At 42.1% G+C, this 20823-nt stretch overlaps 1 protein-coding gene across 2 annotated transcripts; it reads left to right on the forward strand.

Moving 5' to 3' along the window:
• The first annotated feature begins 403 nt into the window (after nucleotides 1-403).
• Nucleotides 404-15508, forward strand: LOC139389721 (vacuolar protein sorting-associated protein 33A). Of its 2 annotated transcripts, none has more exons than XM_071136628.1 (13): nucleotides 404-553; nucleotides 791-856; nucleotides 1018-1145; nucleotides 7700-7886; nucleotides 8020-8136; nucleotides 11162-11336; nucleotides 11510-11706; nucleotides 12550-12676; nucleotides 12931-12998; nucleotides 13160-13297; nucleotides 13415-13552; nucleotides 13841-14009; nucleotides 14859-15508. In XM_071136628.1, the coding sequence occupies exons 1-13, from the start codon at nucleotides 452-454 to the stop codon at nucleotides 15044-15046; spliced, it is 1800 nt and encodes a 599-aa protein (XP_070992729.1). In that variant the 5' UTR covers nucleotides 404-451; the 3' UTR covers nucleotides 15047-15508. The 2 variants fall into 2 exon arrangements, with proteins under 2 accessions (XP_070992729.1, XP_070992730.1); XM_071136629.1 differs by having other exon boundaries at nucleotides 416-553; nucleotides 1018-1164.
• Nucleotides 15509-20823: the final 5315 nt, after the last annotated feature.

Here is a 20823-nt window from a genome sequence, read left to right on the forward strand (position 1 = left end):
TCCAATAGCCTAGACTTTTAACATTGAACCTTATTTGAATGGATTTGATTGGATTGGATGCTCAATCCGCCTCCTGGTCGGGGTAGCATTATGAAGTTTCTGCCCCCCATGAAAAGGTCACATTCTATGTCTGTGTTTTTTAGGCTTCATCAAACTTGCCCTGGTCATCTACAAAACGTGTTGCCAGAGGCATATCGTTAATACTATTGCCACACGTTGTCCTCGATTTTTTGTCTTTAATTTATTTATTCATTTTAAATGGACCTCCCATCTCTAAATGCCTTTCTCGGCATCTGACTTCACAGTTCCGGGATAACTGGGGTGTTCATTGTGGAGATATAGCGCCATCTTTTGGACAGAATATTTATTATAGCTCAAAGAAGTTCGCTGTTGGGTCACATGATGCACACCCGCTGGCAGTCACCTGACACTCCCTACTGTCAGAGCAAAAATGTCTGCGCACTTATCCTATGGAAGAGTAAATTTAAACATTTTGAGGGAAGCAGCGCGGAAGGAGCTCCGTGAGTTTTTGGACAAATGTGCAGGAAGCAAGGTAAAACGCCTGGATTAAAGCGTTTGAAAATTACAAACCCTTTTATCTTGTTTTAATCCGAAATGTCTGTTCAACGCTAGCTAGCATTCTAGGCTATCATCCACATAAACAATAATTGGGTTGTTGTGGTACATAATCATCCACATAGTAGCTAAATAGATGCAGTTGATTTAAGTTTAAACTTTAGAACTCGTAGTATTTATGTGTCTAAAATGTATTGTTGTTGACTGTCCTTAGGCTATTGTGTGGGATGAATACCTGACTGGACCCTTTGGATTGATAGCACAATATTCCTTGCTGAAGGTAAAACTGACTCAAATGTGTACTTCAGTGTGTAGACTTTTTTATAAGCGAGTCTGACAGAATGGCTACAATGAATCGTTGTGTTTTCAAAGGCGCACATTACAGCAATAGCAATATGTCAAGCTGGTTGTTGACAGATCTGTCTTCTTTATATCTTCCAGGAACATGAGGTGGAGAAGATGTTCACCCTCAAAGGGGGGCGTCTTCCTGCTGCTGATGTGAAAAATATAATCTTCTTTGTTCGTCCCAGACTGGAACTGATGGATATTATAGCTGAGAATGTCATCAGGTCAGCATCCGAGGGGGAGGTGAGGGAGTAGCACAAACTGGGGTCTCTACAGAATGTGTCCATCAGTATGCGGTCGTTGGTGGTTAACAGGGTTGACTTCTTGGCGTTCATGTGTATTGTGATGAATATGAGTGATCAGGTTAAGAAAAAGTCTGCACGCATAGACGTGGTGGTACGTGCAGCCAAAGATTTCCTGGGAATTACAGAAGCAAACTATTTAGTATGGTTTTTGCAATCCATCAATTTACCGCTAGAAGCTTAATCGCTAATGGGCAGGGGTTTAAAACGTTTGTAGATGACATGGAGGTAGTACCAGATGTAGTGTGTATACAAGAGGCATGGCTCAAACCTCAACTGGAGTTTGTGAATCCGGGACTCAGTTTGGTATAGTGTGATAGAGTGGAGGTGTCAGGGAGGGGTTGTGCTATGTTTGTTAAAGAGGGGATGACATACAGAGTATTGGAGATATGTAAATAAAAATATGTAGGAAAATAAGTAACAATTGTAATAGCTAATTTCTATAACCCCTGCAAAGCTCTTATGCTAGCACAGTTGAAGTCGGAAGTTTATATACACTTAGGTTGGAGTCATTAAACTCGTTTTTCAAACCCTCCACAAATTTCTTGTTAACAGACTATAGTTTTGGCAAGTCGGTTAGGACATCTACTTTGTGGATGACACAAGTAATTTTTCCAACAATTGTTTACAGACAGATTATTTCACTTATAATTTACTGTATCACAATTCCAGTGGGTCAGAAGTCTACATACACTGAGTTGACTGTGCCTTTATACAGATTGGAAAATTCCAGAAGATTATGTCATAGGCTAATTGACATCATTTGAGTCAATTGGAGGTGTACCTGTGGATGTATTTCAAGGCCTACCTTCAAACTCGGTGCCTCTTTGCTTGACATCATGGGAAAATCTAAAGAAATCAGCCAAGATCTCAGAAAAAAATGGTAGACCTCCACAAGTCTGGTTCATCCTTGGGAGCAATTTCCAAACGCCTGAAGGTACCACGTTCATCTGTACAAACAATAGTACACAAGTATAAACACCATGGGACCACCCAGCCTTCATACCGCTAAGGAAGGAGACGCGTTCTGTCTCCTAGAGATGAACGTACTTTGGTGCGAAAAGTGCAAATCAATCCCAAAACAACAGCTAAGGACCTTGTGAAGATGCTGGAGGAAACAGGTACAAAAGTATGTATAGCCACAGTAAAACGAGTCCTATATCGACATAACCTGAAAGGCTGCTCAGCAGGAAAGAAGCCACTTCTCCAAAACCGCCATAAAAAAAGCTAGACTATGGTTTGAAACTGCACATGGGGACAAAGATTGTACTTTCTGGAGAAATGTCCTCTGGTCTGATGAAAAAAAATTGAACTGTTTGGCCATAATGACCATCGTTATGTTTGGAGGAAAATGGGGGAGGCTTGCAAGCCAAAGTACACCATCCCAACAGTGAAGCACGGGGGTGGCAGCATCATGTTGTGTGGGTGCTTTGCTGCAGGAGGGACTGGTGCACTTCACAAAATAGATGGCATCATGAGGGGGAAAAATTATGTGGATATATTGAAGCAATATCTCAGGACATCACTCAGGAAGTTAAAGCTTGGTCACAAATGGGTCTTCCAAATGGACAATAACCCCAAGCATAGTTCCAAAGTTGTGGCAAAATGGCTTAAGGACAACAAATTCAAGGTATTGGAGTGGCCATCACAAAGCCTTGACCTCAATCCTAAGCATGTGCGAGGATACCTACAAACCTGACTGTTACACCAGCTCTGTCAGGAGGAATGGGCCAAAATTCACCCAACTTATTGTGGAAGGCTACCCGACATGTTTGACCCAAGTTAAACAATTTAAAGGCAATGCTACACTCAATTAGTATTTGGTATGTAAACTTCTGACCCACTGGGAATGTGATGAAAGAAATAAAAGCTGAAATAAATAATTCTCTCTACTATTATTCTGACATTTCACATTCTTAAAATAAAGTGGTGATCCTAACTGACCTAAAGACAGGGAATTTTTACTATAATTAAATATTAGTAATTGTGAAAAACTGAGTTTTTAAATGTATTTGGCTAAGGAGTATGTAAACTCCCGACTTCAAGTGTAGAAGGGATTGATAGGACGTGTAGGGATAGGAAGGTAATATGGTGTGGTATTTTTAATGCCCATAAAGAAATATGGGGAAGTACACATTAAGATAACAATGGGAGTATAGTCGAAGAATTTATGATTAGTGTGTGTTAATGATGGAAGGGGAATGAGAATCAATGTGGCGAGGAGTACAGAGTCATCCTTAGACTAGACATTGGTATGTGTGGCAGGGAGGTGTAAATGGTAAGTGATGAGAGAAACCACAGTGAGTGATCATTTTCCAGTTCGACTTAAGGTCAATATGGGTGTGTGTGTGCGGAGTAGAGGCAATAACATGAGGTGGTGCTTTGAGAAAGCTAACTGGAAGATGTTCAAATACCTGTGTGAGCGGGCAGGACAAAAGTTATCAATGAAGGGGTCTGTGGATGAGTGCAATGGATGAGTGCGATGAGGCAGTAACGTCTGTAATTATATCAGCTGCAAATGAGACCGTTCAGGGGAGGAAGACGGAGGGTGGTGCCATGGTGGGCAGATGAGGGCTCAAAGGTGGTGCAGGAAACGGATATAGCTCTACGGAAGGAATGGATTGACAGGAAGGAATCTCATGGAGAATCAAAGGAAGAGTGCGACGGCCAGAAGAACAATTTAAGACAGCGAAAAGGGAGGCATGGCGGGAATTTTGCTCCACTATTGGTAGAGTGACCCCAAAAAATATGATGGGGAAGGGTAAAAATGCTGCAATTCCAGTGTTGGTAGAAGGAAACGTCACAGCTGTGTCAAGGAAAGAAAAGGCAAATGTCATAGGTTTTGCATTTGCAGTGGTTCATAGATGTGAGCACCTGTGTGATGAGCATAAGAGGGAGGGAAGCTAAAGGAGCATAGAGATGTTTTAAAGAAAAAAGGCGAGTCAGGAGAAGCTATGGATGCAGAGTTTTCTATGTTTGGGATGACAATGGCGTTGGAGGGCTGCGGGCGGACTGCTCCTGGAGAAGATAGGATGTGTTATGTGATGTTTCAGCATGCACCGGACAGTGTGTTGGAAGCAGTGTTAGGGTTGTTTAATAAGATGTGTAGGACTGCAGTGATACCTGCTGGGTGGAGACGTGCGGTGTTGTTGCCGTTCGTAAAACTATGTAAAGATCCCGGCAGTTATAGGCCTATCGTGCTGACATCCAACATATGTAAGTTGATGGGAAAAGATGATGGTGAGTAGGATGATGTATTTCTTGGAAGTTAGGGGTTTGATGAGTGTAGCACAGAGTAGAGGTTCAGGAGAGGGAGGTCTGCCATGGATGCCCTGGTGACATTTAGTACAGAGATAGCTAAGGCCCTGACAATAAGAGGTGATGAGTGTTGTGTATTTTGACATTGAGAAAGCTTACGATACCATGTGGAGGGAAGGGTTGTTGATCAAGTTGAGTGCATTGGGGGACGTCTGTATAACTGGATCATGGACTTCCTGTTCGATCGAGTTATACGGGTGAGGTTGGGGTCAGAATTGTCAATGTGGTTTGAAGTGGACAATGGTACTCCTCAGGGAAGTGTGGTTAGTCTGGTGTTGTTCACCCTGATGATAGATGACAAAACACTGGAATGGTAGATGTGCAGAAGATGAATGTGCAAGTAGAGATACTGGGGTGCAAAGCAGCAAGATAAATAAATAAATAAATACAGTATGGGGATGAGGTAGTTGGATGGGCTGTTTACAGATGTGCTATGTACAGGTGCAGTGATCTGTGAGCTGCTCTGACAGCTGGTGCTTAAAGCTAGTGAGGGAGATATGACTCTCCAGCTTCAGTGATTTTTGCAGTTCGTACCAGTCATTGGCAGCAGAGAACTGGAATAAAAGGCAGCCAAAGCAGGAATTGGCTTTGGGGGTGACCAGTGAGATATACCTGCTGGAGCGCGAGCTACGAATGGGTGCTGCTATGGTGACCAGTGAGCTGAGATAAGACGGGGCTTTACCTAGCAGAGACTTGTAGATGACCTGGAGCCAGTGGGTTTGGCGACGAGTATGAAGCGAGGGCCAGCCAAAGAGGGCGTACAGGTCGCAGTTGTGGGTAGTATATGGGGCTTTGGTGACAAAACGGATGGCACTGTGATAGACTGCATCCAATTTGTTGAGTAGAGTGTTGGAGGCTATTTTATAAATGACATCATCGAGGATCGGTAGGATGGTCAGTTTAACAAGGGTATGTTTGGCAGCATGAGTGAAGGATGCTTTGTTGTGAAATAGGAAGCCCATTCTAGATTTAATTTTTGATTGGAGATGCTTAATGTGAGTCTGGAAGGAGAGTTTACAGTCTAACCAGACACCTAGGTTTTTGTAGTTATCCACATATTCTAAGTCGGAGCCGTACAGAGTAGTGATGCTGGACGGGCGGGCAGGTACAGGCAGTGATCAGTTGAAGAGCATGCATTTAGATGTGGGACAGGGAGTGAGTGCATGGCCTGGTATGCTGATGATGGGGGAACAGAGGTGGGAATGTAAAATTTGTGATGAGGAAGATGCAAGAAGGTGTGGAAGATTGGTCTCTTAACATGGGGGTTTAGGATGTCTGTGGCCAAGTCCTGCTTTATGGTGTTTTCTAGGAAGAAGGTTAAAGATGTTAGGCTGCAAATATACAGATATAAGTAGGGTGTCAGAGTTTAATTATTTAGTTATGTGGTTTAGTGAGAGGCTTACTTAGAAGAGACATATTGGGCATATTGAAATTAAGTGTAGGAAGGTGCTGAACCTCATGAGGGCAGTGGCAGGATGTGTTTGGGGGTTGGATGGACAAACACTGTTGTATACAGTACCAATCAAAAGTTTGGACACCTACTCATTCTATGTTTTTTTTTTTTTTATTTTTTTTTTAGAATACTAGTGAAGACATCAAAACTATGAAATAACACATATGGAATCATGTAGCAACCAAAAAAGTGTTAAACAAATAAAAATATATTTTAGATTTTAGATTCTTCAAAGTAGCCACCATTTGCCTTGATGACAGCATTGCACACTCTTGGCATTCTCTCAACCAACGTCACCTGGAATACTTTTCCAACAGTCTTGAATGAGTTCCCACATATGCTGAGCACTTGTTGGCTGCTTTTCCTTCACTCTGTGGTCCAACTCAACCCAAACCATCTCAATTGGGTTGAGTGTGGATGATTGTGGAAGCCAGGTCATCTGATGCAGCACTCCATCACTGCTTCTTGGTCAAATAGCCCTTACACAGCCTGGAGGTGTGTTAGGTCATTGTCCAGTTGAAAAACAAATGATAGTCCCACTAAGCACAAACCAGATGGGATGGTATATTTCACTGCAGAATGCTGTGGTAGCCATGCTGGTTAAGTGTGCCTTGAATTCTAAATAAATCACAGACAGTGTAACCAGCAAAGCACTCCCACACATCACACCACCTCCTCCATACTTCACGGTGGTAACCACACATGCAGAGATCATCCGTTCACCTACTCTGCGTCTCACAAAGACATGGCGGTTGGAACCAAAAATCTCCCGTTTGGACTCATCAGACCAAAGGTCAGATTTCCACCGGTCTAATGACCATTGCTCATGTTCCTTGGCCAAAGCAAATCTCTTCTTCTTATTTGTGTCCTTTAGTAGTGGTTTATTTGCAGCAATTCGACTATGAAGGCCTGATTCACGCAGTCTCCTCTGAATAGTTGATGTTGATGTGTTTTGACTGGTACTGTAGATAGGGATAGATTGTGTGAAAGGGTTAGGGAGGCTAGACCGGGTTGGGGAATGGGTGGTGTATTGGGGGGAGGGAAGTGGTGTCTAGGGCGCTATTTCACTTTCTTGAAGGAACAGGACTAATGAAGAGGATTTAATGTAGATAAGCCGTAACTGGCCTCACACTCCAGTACAGTAGGTGGCGGTGTTGGATGTGATCCGCCAAACCAATCCCAAAGAAGGACAAGAAGAAAAAGGTCAACATCACATTATCTCACTCTTTCTAATAGACGTATTTGGGTATTTTTGAAGTCTTTGTTCATGTTTATTCGGGCCCGCATACTACACAACGAGGATGAGGAAGTGATTTTCTGTTTGGGCTAAGTTTCTCAAAAACATGAAATTTTACATCAAAAATAGAGATTTGGTTGTAAAAAAAATAAATCATAATTTAATGCCATCTTTGATTTGGGTAAGTGGGGGATAGCGGTAAGGTGAATGTGGTCTAGCTGGTAGGTCGCCAGGACTGCAGTACATTGAACTGCATTGCCCCCTAGCGTTCCAACGTGGCGTCATTTTCTGATGTAATTTTATTTATTTATTTAAACCTTAAGAACATTTTTACATTTGTCACATGCCTATGTTAAACACTGTCCTTGTTTTTGGAGTAATGCTGCAGCCAGTATTGCATGTGGGTGTGGATGGGTTTTGCTTTCCCCCTTATAGTGCATCTCTTGTATTCAATGTGTTTTCTTGCAGTGAGGATAAGATGCATTCCCCACGTGACTTCCACATCCTGTTTGTGCCCCGGCGGAGCATGCTCTGTGAGCAGCGGCTGAAGGAGCAGGGGGTCCTGGGCTCGTTCATCAACATAGATGAGTACATCCTAGACCTCATCCCTTATGATGGAGACTTGCTCTCCATGGAGTCTGAGGGGGCCTTCAGGGTAGGTTAGGACAGGGACATGCACAAAGACACTACACATGTCCCAGTGTATGTATAGGCCCAGTAAGGCTCAGGTACAAAGCTATCATTTGTATTGTAATGGGGTAATAACCCGTGTGCCCTGGCTCTTTTAGGAATGCTATCTAGAAAGTGACCAGACAAGTCTTTACCACACCGCCAAGGGCATTATGACCCTCCAGGCTCTGTATGGGACCATCCCCCAGATATTTGGGAAAGGGGAGTGTGCACGGGTGAGTATTGGGAACGACTTGGGACTTCATTAGGTTTAGAATTCCATATTGGCGCCAGTGTTGGTATTAGTTATTTGGGAAAGTAATATATTATATTTTACTCGTTACATTTAACAAAAGTAAAGCGTTACTCTACAATATTCATTTGTGTGGAAAGTAATGTGATATATTACTTTGCATTACTTTCATGAAAACTCTGTTTGACTATCGGAGGGAGCAAGGCGAGCCGCACGCGCTCTACCAAAGATAGGCTACTTAGTAAAGGTTTCCAGACACTCTACCAAAGATAATCTACACGTGTGCATGCTCATGGGTGGAGTCAGAGCAACGCGCACCTTCTGTAACATGATACCCTCGCTGGTCCATGTGTTTTTAGACTCCCTAACAGTAACATACACAAGGGTGTGATAGCATAGATTTTCTTGTTGTCTTCCATTTGTCATTAAAGCAAAGACGATTCCCGTGTGAAACTTCATCACCACAGTTAACTAATTTCAATGAAAACCAACTGCGTATTTGTGAGCTACATGTAATGAAAGTTTAGGTTTGTTATAAATTACCTCATTTTGTGACTACCAGTTGGCTATAAGCTACTCCAATAGCAGCTTGCTAGCTAGCTAAAAAGACAGCAAGCTAGCCTTTTAGCTTCCTATATCTCCACCATGTGAAATAATCTGATTTATAATGAAATAATATGCCCTGTCAAGTATTCTTATACCTGCTAGTGTAACCTACATTATCCCAGTTTAATATGCTGCTTGAATATATTACTTCCCATATCAGCTAAAAATAGAATGCCATCATTTCTGCTCATGGAGAAAAATGAAGGACAGGGCTTGGGGCTGTTTTTAGGTAGTCAATCAGGTAGTTATTACTTCTTAACCAAATACATTTGTGGGGGATTCTAATAAGGCTACAATGTTGATTGGTTTATTGTTTGAAGAGTCACTGAGATTATATTTGGTTATCAATGCAAAATAGACCACTTATTTAATGCCAAGCTAAACTAAGACCGCAATCTTGAAGTTGAAGGGATTTTGAAGTTGATTAGCTTCCCACATCGCCATGTGAAATAATCAGATGTATAATTAAATATACCCTGACAAATATTCTTATACTTGCCGGTACCTACAACATTATCCTAATTTGATATGCTGCTTCAATGTATTAACTCTCATATCAGCTAAAAATAGAATGTCATGACTTTTAGTCATGGAGAAAAACAAGCTATCTGTTTTTGCGTTTCAAAATATCCTAGAATAATGACTTCTAAACAAAAACATTTTTGAGGGATTCTATTAAGGCTACAATGTTGTTGGTTTACTGTTTGAACAGTCACTGATATTTGATTTTCAATGCAAAATAGGCTGCTTATTTAATGCCAAGCTAAACCAAGATAGTAAAGTGATTTTGAAGTTGATTATTTCACATGGTGATGTGGGAAGCTAATCAGATTTATAAATAAATAATATGCCCTGGCAAATGTTTGTGCTTGCCGATGTAACCTACAATGTTATCCCAGTTTAATATGCTGCCTGAATGTACAGTACAGTTCATATACACCTTAGCCAAATACATTTAAACTCAGTTTTTCACAATTCCTGACATTTAATCCTAGTAAAAGTGTGTGAAAGAATGTGAAATGTCAGAATAATAGTAGGGAGAATTATTTATTTCAGCTTTTATTTCTTTCATCACATTCCCAGTGGGTCAGAAGTTTACATACACTCAATTAGTATTTGGTAGCATTGACTTTAAATTGTTTAACTTGGGTCAAACGTTTCGGGTAGCCTTCCACAAGCTTCAACAATAAGTTGGGTGAATTTTGGCCCATTCCTCCTGACAGAGCTGGTGTAACGGAGTCAGGTTTGTAGGCCTCCTTGCTTGCACACGCTTTTTCAGTTCTGCCCACAAATGTTCTATAGGGTTGAGGTTAGGGCTTTGTGATGGCCACTCCAATACCTTGACTTTGTTGTCCTTAAGCCATTTTGCCACAACTTTGGAAATATGCTTGGGGTCATTGTCCATTTGGAAGACCCATTTGTGACCAAGCTTTGACTTCCTGAGTGATGTCTTGAGATGTTTCTTCAATATATCCACATAATTTTCTGTCCTCATGATGCCATCTATTTTGTGAAGTGCACCAGTCCCTCCTGCACTAAAGTACCCCCACAACATGATGCTGCCACCCCCGTGCTTCACTGTTGGGATGGTGTTCTTAGACTTGCAAACCTCCCCCATTTTCCTTCAAACATAACGATGATCATTACGGCCAAACAGTTCTATTTTTGTTTCATCATACCAGAGGACATTTCTCCAAAAATTACAATCTTTGTCCCCATCTGCAGTTGCAAACCGTAGTCTGGCTTTTTATGGCGGTTTTGGAGGAGTGGCTTCTTCCTTGCTGAGCGGCCTTTCAGGTTATGTCGATATAGGACTCGTTTTACTGTGGATATAGATACTTTTGTACCTATTTTCTCCAGCATCTTCACAAGGTCCTTTGCTGTTGTTCTGGGACTGATTTGCACTTTTTGCAAATCTGTACAGATTTCCTATCTTTTCATTCAAAATCTTTCTCTTAAGCCACAGGTTCTGGTTATAGACCACACATACATGGACCCATAGAGATGTATAGAGGGTATACACTTGTCACTATATGGGAAAGCCCACTATGGGCTTTGCTATCACAGAAGCAATTGATGGCAAATATCAGAGATGTGCCCTCTATGTTTCTATGGCCAGCAGCTGTGATGACATTTCTCCAAGCAGCCTTTCTCGACTTGCTCGAGAACTAAATGAGGAAACAAGTCGAGATCGGATCATGAAAGCACGTGCCCGGTAGAGATATGATTCTGAAAGTAGCGCACGTGTTGTTTGACAAAGTAACTGTAATAATATTACCCAATTTGAAAAAGTAACATGCTACTTTACTCTGTTACTCATAAAAGTAATCTGATTATGAAGAGTGTAAATTAATGCTTTAATTGTGTTAGAAATTAAACCCTGATTTCTTCTCCATGTGCAGCATGTAGCTAATATGATGCTTAGGATGAAGAGGGAGTTTGCTGGCAGTCAGACTCAGATCCTGCCTGTGTTTGACTCACTGCTGCTGCTGGACCGTAACATAGACCTGCTTACCCCTCTGGCCACACAACTCACCTATGAGGGCCTCATTGACGAAGTTTATGGAATCACCAACGGTGAGGATGGGCCTCTGTTAATGCACGAAAACACAATGCAAGCTAAATACAGACATATTTAATCACATTGATTGACGTAAAGACATCTTGAGGGATCTCTGTTGATTTGTGTATGGGGTTTTGGACCTTTGTGTGCTTGTTTATCTATTCTGTGCGCATGCGTCTGCAAACAGGTTATGCGAAGTTGCCTCCGGAGAAGTTTGCTGCCCAAAAGAAGCAGGGTGAGGTGGGTAAAGACCTGCCCACGGAGCCCAAGAAGATGCAACTCAACTCAGCGGAGGAGCTGTATGCTGAGATACGGGACAAAAACTTCAACGCCATAGGGGCTGCACTGAGCAAGAAGGCCAAGATCATCTCTGCTGCCTTTGAGGTTGGCTTCATCCAAGCACACAGACAGACACTCCTTGTTACCACTCCTGTCTAATTTGATCCAAATCACTTTGTTAATGTTATAAATGTCACTTCACAAACTGGGGATTACAATCTCAGATCAATCCTAATGTCAGACCGCTCAATTACATTAGCTACCGTTTTCTCTTATCATATCAATCATATCAATTGTGTTCTTATTGATTACCTTCTATGTGCCAGGTAGACTTTTCAGGAGGTGGTTTTCCAATGGCAAAAAGTAAAGCCAACTGACAATTAGTATTATCGATCAAGACATTAAACACACTTTTTACGATAAAGGAGTGGCAGATCAAAGCAACTGTGTTTAGTTCATGTGTAATCTCCCACTGATGATTTGTTATTCTTTCCCTACAGACATACACTTTTGGCATCATAACTGTCACTGGATGCTTTGCATGTGATAATTAGACTGAAGTCCCACACCTGTGGGTGTTTCAGTTTATGTATTTTTAAATTTCTGTATTGCCCAGACCTGTTCCCAATCAAAGTTCATTTTCTCTAGTTTGATGAATGAGCATATCAGTGAGAGCATCCGCTGTTCTCTAGGCAACAAACCATTTCTTACTACTGTTATGCCTACATGGCAGCATTCCATACTGTATGTTTAATCTGAAATCATTTCCACATATTTACATTGAGTTTAGTGTCTGTTTAATGTGTAATTGAGAAGTAGATTTTTTGTAATTTCCTAGGGGATTTTAGTAATCCCTCAACCGGCTCTCACATTTCACATCTGTACATAACACTACACAGTCTCTTTTTTTCCAGTGTTAATGTTAGTTTGTTGATTTTTGTCTCGCAGGAGCGACATAATGCCAAAACAGTTGGCGAGATAAAGCAGTTTGTGTCCCAGCTGCCCCACATGCAGGCAGCACGGAGCTCGCTGGCCAATCACACCTCCATAGCTGAACTCATTAAGGACATCACCAGTGAGAAGAACAGCCTTTACTCCTTCTCCTTTCATGTCCAACTAACAACTCTCCATTCCTCATCCCTTCCTTCTGTCTTAATCTGTCTTTCTTCCTGCCCTCCACCCTAAAAAACTGATACAATCTGATCTTGGTGACATTTAATGTAGTTGACTTGGTCAAATGTGTGGCATATCGTTTAGAGAAAGACTACTGTTGATACTTGTTGACAGAGGTAAATGGATATTCTCTCTTTCTCTCTCACTCTGATTCAGCCTCAGAGGCCTTCTTTGATAACCTGACAGTGGAGCAGGAGTTTATGACTGGAGTTGACACAGACAAGGTACACAAGGTTTTCAATGCTTTGTAGATTGTAGTGTGGATGAGGTTGGCTCTGATAATATTTGAAGCTTCCCTCACTATAAACAGAATGTTTTGCTTGGTCCCTGTGTGTATGTGTGTGCTCATGTCTAGGCTTGCTGACCCCTTGTTCCCATTGTCCAGGTTAACACATATATTGAGGACTGTATTGCCCAGAAGGATCCTCTGATCAAAATCTTGCGGCTGGTCTGTATGCAGTCAGTCTGCAACAATGGCCTCAAGCAGAAGATATTGGACTACTACAAGAGAGAGATCCTGCAGGTGCATTTTTTGCTGATTACATTACAATAAGTCAGTGTTTTAATACTAGTGATGGTCATTTGAAGATGTGATGAGAGCTACTGTGGCAACATGATTGACCTGTGCTGTTTTCTCTAGACCTATGGATATGAACACATGCTTACCCTCAACAACCTGGAGAAGACAGGTCTTCTGAAGCCCCAGACAAGCACCAGGAATAACTACCCCACCATCAGGAAGACACTCAAACTTTGGATGGAGGATGCCAACGAACAGGTGAATGAATCTCATGTAGTCTGGGAGGGGGAGGGTAACACTTACAACTGTGTAATAACACTGTTATTATTGAGGTGACAATTTGGTCATTGCTTTGTATTTGCACAATAATGGAGTTGGGTTGTTTTTGTTAAGCAAGTTGAGAAAAAACACTCAAAGCATTAACCAAATGTAACAACCTTACCAAAACTCACGTGCATACTTTTTTTCTCCAACTGTGAGAGTGGGATTTGTATGTAGTATTGTCTGTACTGATACCCAGCTTGTGTATGTGTCATCTTCCTCCAGAACCCCAATGACATCTCCTATGTGTACAGTGGTTATGCTCCTCTCAGCATCCGTCTGACCCAGGTGTTGGCCAGGCCCGGCTGGCGCAGCATCGAGGAAGTTCTGAAGATGCTCCCTGGTCCACACTTTGAGGAGAGACAACAGCTGCCTGCTGGTCTCCATAAGAAACGTAAGGACAGCAGGAGACCAAGGCAGCAGGTTTCTCTCTTGCACAACAAGCTGAGCTATTGAAAGGCTGGGTGAATGATGACCTGTGTGGTAATCTGCTGGCTGTAGATAAGAGCTGGCTTTGTCCCTGCCGTGCCAAATGTCTTCGAGCAGCAGTTGATTTATTGTAGACAGTGAACAAAACTGTACATTACCGTTAAGTGTGGGTCTGTTTGGGTGATTGTTTGTGTACATGTATTTGTGTAGGAAAGAGGAGAGGCAAAGGCACCGTTGACCTTTCAGAGACCAGGGAGTTGAATATCCTCATCTTAAGCGTTATAACTGTGCGTTGCTGACTACAGGGTCAGTTTGGACATCTCATAGACAAGAGGATAATTAATTTGATGAGATGCCTTTTATTTACACCATGCAATGTGTTAATTAGAACTGTGAGTTTGGGTATTAGACAGTTGACTTGTTTTTACATGTCTGCCATATCTTTGTTCTAGAAAGGTGATAATGGAAGACTGACAATAGACGAGCCTGTTGTAGCAGGAAGAGTGCGGAGTTTGTTTGATAGAATAGTGTGTGGGTGGGGACATGGGTGGATGGGGGTTGACTCGAGGCGCTGTCTCTTACTTTCTTTGTGTGTTTACATGTTTAATATCAGTTTGAGGTTAAAGTAACCTAACTTCAAAACAAACAATCGGCTAAGTAATAATATTAATAATTTGGTGGGTGCTTATATTTGTGTGTGTGAATTTTTTTTTAAAGTGCATATCCCAACTCCCCTTGAGTCCCCCTTGGAGAGTGGTGCACCCTGTGAACTTCACCCTGTTTGACTGTTTTCTCTCCCCACTCTGTCCCACAGGCCAGCAGGGGGAGAACAGGACCACCCTGGTGTTCTTTCTGGGAGGGGTGACTTACGCAGAAGTTGCTGCCCTGCGCTTCCTGTCTCAGATGGAGGATGGTGGCACAGAGTACATCATTGCCACTACCAAGCTCATCAATGGTACCAGCTGGATCAAGTCTCTGATGGACCGCCCGGAGGCCCCCTGAGCCCGCTGCCCGCTCCCTCGGGGAACAGATGCACAACAGACACATCAAACAGTCAGAACAAAAGACCTTGCCGCTTCTTTTTAATGTCCATATTCCAGCGCCCTGCAGGTGTGTCTGATTGATCTCAGCAACTGTCAGTGTGAGGTGACCAGGAGTCAGCTCCTCGATTCTCCCTGTCCTTTGCCTGCAACTCTAACAGCTTGCTAAATGCACATCTCCATTGCCACCTGCTTTGGTCATTGTATGGAGCTGAGAAGATATCATCTTACTTGTGGCATGATGGAAGGTTTTAAGATCATTGTAAAAAATATATATATACTGTATTAACACAGGCTGAAAGGTAGATGCTTGTAGTATTTTTGTGATTTCAACCTAAATTTTGTGTTGTACAGTATAGGGGTTTTCTCTCTGCTTGCCATTATTTGTGGGAAAAGTAGTCCTGTAAATAAAATGTGTAATTGACTGCTGATTACTGCTTTTATAACCAGAGTCAATGTCAGGTCTCTAAAAAAAACTGTCCATTTTAACATTTGGCCTTATACTCTACAATGTGGCTAAATGTTTTTCTGGTTTAGAAAACAAAACTAAAAAGTCTGATGTAAAGTTGTACTGCACCTCCATTACACTCCCTATTCCACCTTCCACATGTAGGCTCTAAAAGCCTTGATAACAGTGAATTAGGCCACATGCATTGTTACTTAATGAGTTGTTTATCCTGTAGAAGAAAATAAAGATGGTACCAAAGGATGCAGGCAGGGAGGAGTGGCGTGGAGAGGAAAGGTTGAGAGCCCAGTCAGCCGTCAGCAGTCCTGCTATCTCGAGAAGCAATTAGCCCAGTAACAGGCCTACCTATCAGCCGATAATGGCCCTCTGCTGTCTGGAGATCTTACCCCAAGGGCCCCTGATTTGACAGCGCTGGACGCTGATTGAATTAGGAGGCTATTTGCTCCATGTTCCGGTAGAGGATACGCGCGTTGGAGTTTGGTTTGATCTCCGGTTTGATCGATGGCTTGTCCGTGCCCTGCGCTGTGGACAGCTGGGTCTTGTACTCAGTGGGGGACGGGTATTGACAGCAGTCGGAGATTTTAGTGAACCAACAGTGAGGAACTCACTATATCACATCTCATGAAGATATATTAATGTGACATTGCATTCCTTTTGGTATATTAAATGCTAACAATTACACATGTAATAATACAATGTTTTATAAAGAGTGGGAAATTAAATGAGCGGTTCTTGCAAGCACCAGAGGATTTCAGAGCCTATTATTGTCTATTTGGCAAGGTCTCGCTTCGGAGAAGCGGGTGTAGGACGTGGCTTAATTTTCCATTAGGAAAACCCCATGGGTCTCAGGACTCTTGTAATCAATGTAATTGTTGCTGGCCCCTCCTTTGCCATTAGGACTTGTGGCAACGGACATCACCTTGTATTCCTGGCAGCACATTGAAACCCGTGTACAGAGAGTATATTCAACAAAATAATTTTAAAAGAGATTGAAAATCCTTCATATAAACCGACAAGGTAAGTAACCAATTTAAGCAGTTTATAAATATTGAAACGTTGTAACGTTATAGGCCCTATGCCCAGTGAGTAGGTTACGTATCCACCATGCGCTTACATTTTAAGAGCTTTCAGATACTCGAAAAATAGCATGAAATCATATAACATCAACAGTAACAGTAGGCTATAGTTAAACCATTTTAATAATTTTTACTGCAGGTTATCAAAGCGAAAGATATCTTTGGAGTTGCGAAAGTGGGGCATGGCTGTTTTTGTGCAACTAATGTGAAATATCTCGTCTGGAAAAATATATTTTATTGATACTATTTTGTTATAGGCTATTACATTATTTAGCTTGAAGGTACACAAGGTACATGTCAACATGTATATGATAGATATATGTAAGGGAATTTACTTCCTTTACATACTTTAAAATAAATACATTTGAACATAATTTCTGTCGATAAAGTTGCTTACCTGTCTGAGTGTGTGGACCAGCACTTCAATGTTTACAAACAACAGCTTCTTCCTAATCTCGTTATTGGTTCTAGTTCTCGGGTGTTGAAGCTAAATATAAAAATATTTCTTATCTCTACAAATAATTATTAGGGCTTTTGATAAGAAAGTGACAGCTATATTAGGCATTTCTAATTCTTATGTCTTCAAATATCAATAGGTATATTTCAATAGTTTAATTACCAAATACGATTTACAGACTAGCCTAGATATGCTTGTAATTGTGTCAGAAGTAAATGTTTGACCATTTGCTTAGCGCGAGATCAATGCCAAAAGCATTTGGAGCAATTGACATTAATTATTCATAAACTACAATTATAGGTCGCAATGCCTTTAACTAATGCACTCTTCAGCTGTAAATATATGTTGCTGATATACAGTGCATTCGGAAAGTATTCAGACCCCTGGGCTTTTTCCACATTTTGTTATGTTACAGCCGTATTCTAAAATGGATTAAATTAAATAAAAATCATCATCAATCTAAAGGATGGTCTGATGGTCTCATTCTCTCATTCTCTGGTCTGATGAAACCAAAATGGAACTCTTTGGCCTGAATGCCAAGCGTCAAGTATGGAGGAAACCTGGCACCATCCCTACGGTGAAACATGGTGGTGGCAGCATCATGCTGTGGGTATGTTTTTCAGCAACAGGGACTGGGAGACTAGTCAGGATCGAGGGAAAGATGAACGGAGCAAAGTACAGAGAGATCTTTGATGAAAACCTGCTCCAGAGCGCTCAGGACCTCAGACTGGGGCGAAGGTTCACCTTTCAACAGAACAACGACCCGAAGCACACAGCCAAGACAACACAGAAGTGGCTTCGGGACAAGTCTCTGAATGTCCTTGAGTGGCCCAGCCAGAGCCCGGACCGAACATCTCTGGAGAGACCTGAAAATAGCTGTGCAGCAACACTCCCCATCCAACCTGACAGAGCTTGAGAGGATCTAGAGAGAAGAATAGGATAAACTCCCCAAATATAGGTGTGCCAAGCTTGTAGCGTCATAACCAAGAAGACTCAAGGCTGTAATCGCTGCCAAAGGTGCTTCAACAAAGTACTGAGTAAAGGGTCTGAATACTTATGTAAATGTGTTATTTCATTTTTTTTTGTATACCGCTAAACAAAATCTAAAAACCTGTTTTTGCTTTGTCAGAATGGGGTATTGTGTGTAGATTGATGAGGAGGGGGAAACAATTTAATACATTTTATAATAAGGCTGTAACGTATCAATATGTGGATTAAGTCAAGGGGTCTGAATACTTTCCGAATGCACTGTAGGCTCTACTGTATATATACTCAATTGGGGGGGACAAATTAAAATCCTTCATCTTTTCAGGGCCTGTGATTGCAGAGCAGACAGATCCTGCAAACGACATCACTCATTGGGAGATGGAATACCGTTACGAGATGGAGCCCTTGTCTATCCGATTTCTTCGGACCTTCAAAGAACTTCTGAAATTTGTTCTCTTCAGTTACACAGTTCTGTTAGGTGCTTTGCTCTTAGCAGGCTGGACAACATATTTCATGGTTGCAAAATAAAAAGGGGAACTTTATGAGTTGCTTTATTAGGCTATAGAATGGCTATTATAAAATAATGTGTGTACTTTTGTTGTTGAAATAGCCACACTGTACAGTGAATGTGTCCAACATGACCTGGGACAAATATGTTACCAAATAATAAAGCTATAACGGCATGTTCCCAGATTGTAGCAGAACGTATGTTGTGTGATATTGTGTAGAATAGTTGTTTATCTATTATTTTTCTGTTATTTTAGTTTCCCCTGTAGAATGAAGAAAGTCCCCATCACAGTTAATCATTGCACTGGTCCTTTTTAGCTTTGGTCATGATCATGTTGTAAGCTTATTTCTTGGCCATGTTTCTAAGAGGATGGATTTATGTGCAAATTCAAAGTACTCAACATTAAACATTCTAAATAGATGCACAGTGTTGGAATCGTATCTATGGATGGAAGTCATTTGCAAAGTGCTCTCCAAGTGAATCAGATGCGGGGCCACAAATGTCCCTGAATCCTGACCCAAAGGACTACAAATTAGGCCTATGTAGTGACTGGGAAATAAGTCTGTATAAAGCCATTTATGGCCCAGAAAAAGGGCAATTAGGTTATTTGAAAACATATAGGTCCATTATAAATTTCTACATGCATACTTGAATCTAGTTTTAGAAGTTCAAGAGTGGCCTGGAGTGTTTGTTTATTTTTACTTAAATCTCCCCCGGGCTGGATTGAATGGGCTTGGGACATAAATTGCCCACCCATGAACTACACCACCTTTGCTGGAATTGGGTCTATAAACATACAATTTTAAAGTTTAGGGAAAGGGGAATGGGAATGGGATTAAGAACAATACCAAAAGAATGCCATGGTGGGCTTCATGCAGCGCAGCCACAGACCCACATCAGGGTGCTTGTAGTTGGATGAATGTTCTAACAGCACACAGACATGAAACTGAAACAGAAACAATGACCCCTGGGGAAGGAACCAAAGGGAATGACAAATATAGGGAAGGTAATCAGGGAAGTGATCCAGGTGTCCAGGTGAGTCTGATGATGCGCAGATGTTCGTAACGATGGTGACAGGTGTGCGCCATAACGAGCAGCCTGGTGACCTAGAGGCCGGAGAGGGAGCACACGTGACAACAGTGGTGATTTTAGTATGTAAATCTTGGTGGGGCAACAAACAAAAAAATGTCTGATGCATGCCAGCAAAGCCACTACACAACACTAAACAATACATTAATTGCACTATACCACTGTTACACCTGGCTATCAGCAGAGCCTTGTATGGCATCGAAACAGTTCATTCAGCCTCATTTAAAGGAAGCGAAGGTAACCTGCCTAAATGATTACCACCCCGTAGCACTCATGTCGGAAGTCATGAAGTGCTTTGAAAGGCTGGTCATAGCTCACAACAGCATCCTCCTAGATACCCTAGACACACTCCAATTCGTATACCGCCCCAACAGATCCACAGATGGCGCATTCTCAATCGCACTCCACACTGCCCTTTCCCACCTGGACAAAATGATCACCTATGTGAGAATGCTGTTCATTGACTACAGCTCAGTGTTCATCACCATAGTGCCCACGAAGCTCATCACTGAGCTAAGGACCCTGGGTCTAAACACCTCCCTCTGCAACTGGATCCTGGACTTCCTGACGGGCCGCCCCCAGGTGGTAAGGGTAGGCAACAACACATCTGCCATGCTGATCCTCAATCCTGGGGCCCCTCAGGGGTGTGTACTTAGTCCCCTTCTATACTCTCTGTTCACCCACGACTGTGTGGTCAAACATGTCTCCAACACCATCATTAAGTTTGCTGACGACATAACAGTGGTAGGCCTGATCACCGACAACGATGAGACAGCCTATAGGGAGGAGGTTAGAGAACTGTCAGTGTGGTGCCAGGACAACATCCTCTCCCTCAATGTGATCAAGACAAAGGAGATTATTGTGGACTACAGGAATAGGTGGGCCTAACAGGCCCCCATTCTCATCGACGGTCTGTAGTGAAGCTGGTCGAGAGCTTCAAGTTCCTTGGTGTCCACATCACAAATGACTATCATGGTCCAAACACACCAAGACAGTCGTGAAGAGGGCATGACAAAACCTTTTCCCCCTCAGGAGACTGAAAAGATTTGGCATGGGTCCTCAGATCCTCAAAAGGTTTTACAGCTGCACCATCGAGAGCCTCCTGACGGGTTGCATCACTGCCTGGTATGGCAACTGCTCGGCCTCCTACCGCAAG

This window comes from Oncorhynchus clarkii, chromosome 30 (assembly GCF_045791955.1).
Source record: "Oncorhynchus clarkii lewisi isolate Uvic-CL-2024 chromosome 30, UVic_Ocla_1.0, whole genome shotgun sequence".
NCBI classification, from domain to species: Eukaryota; Metazoa; Chordata; class Actinopteri; order Salmoniformes; family Salmonidae; genus Oncorhynchus; species Oncorhynchus clarkii.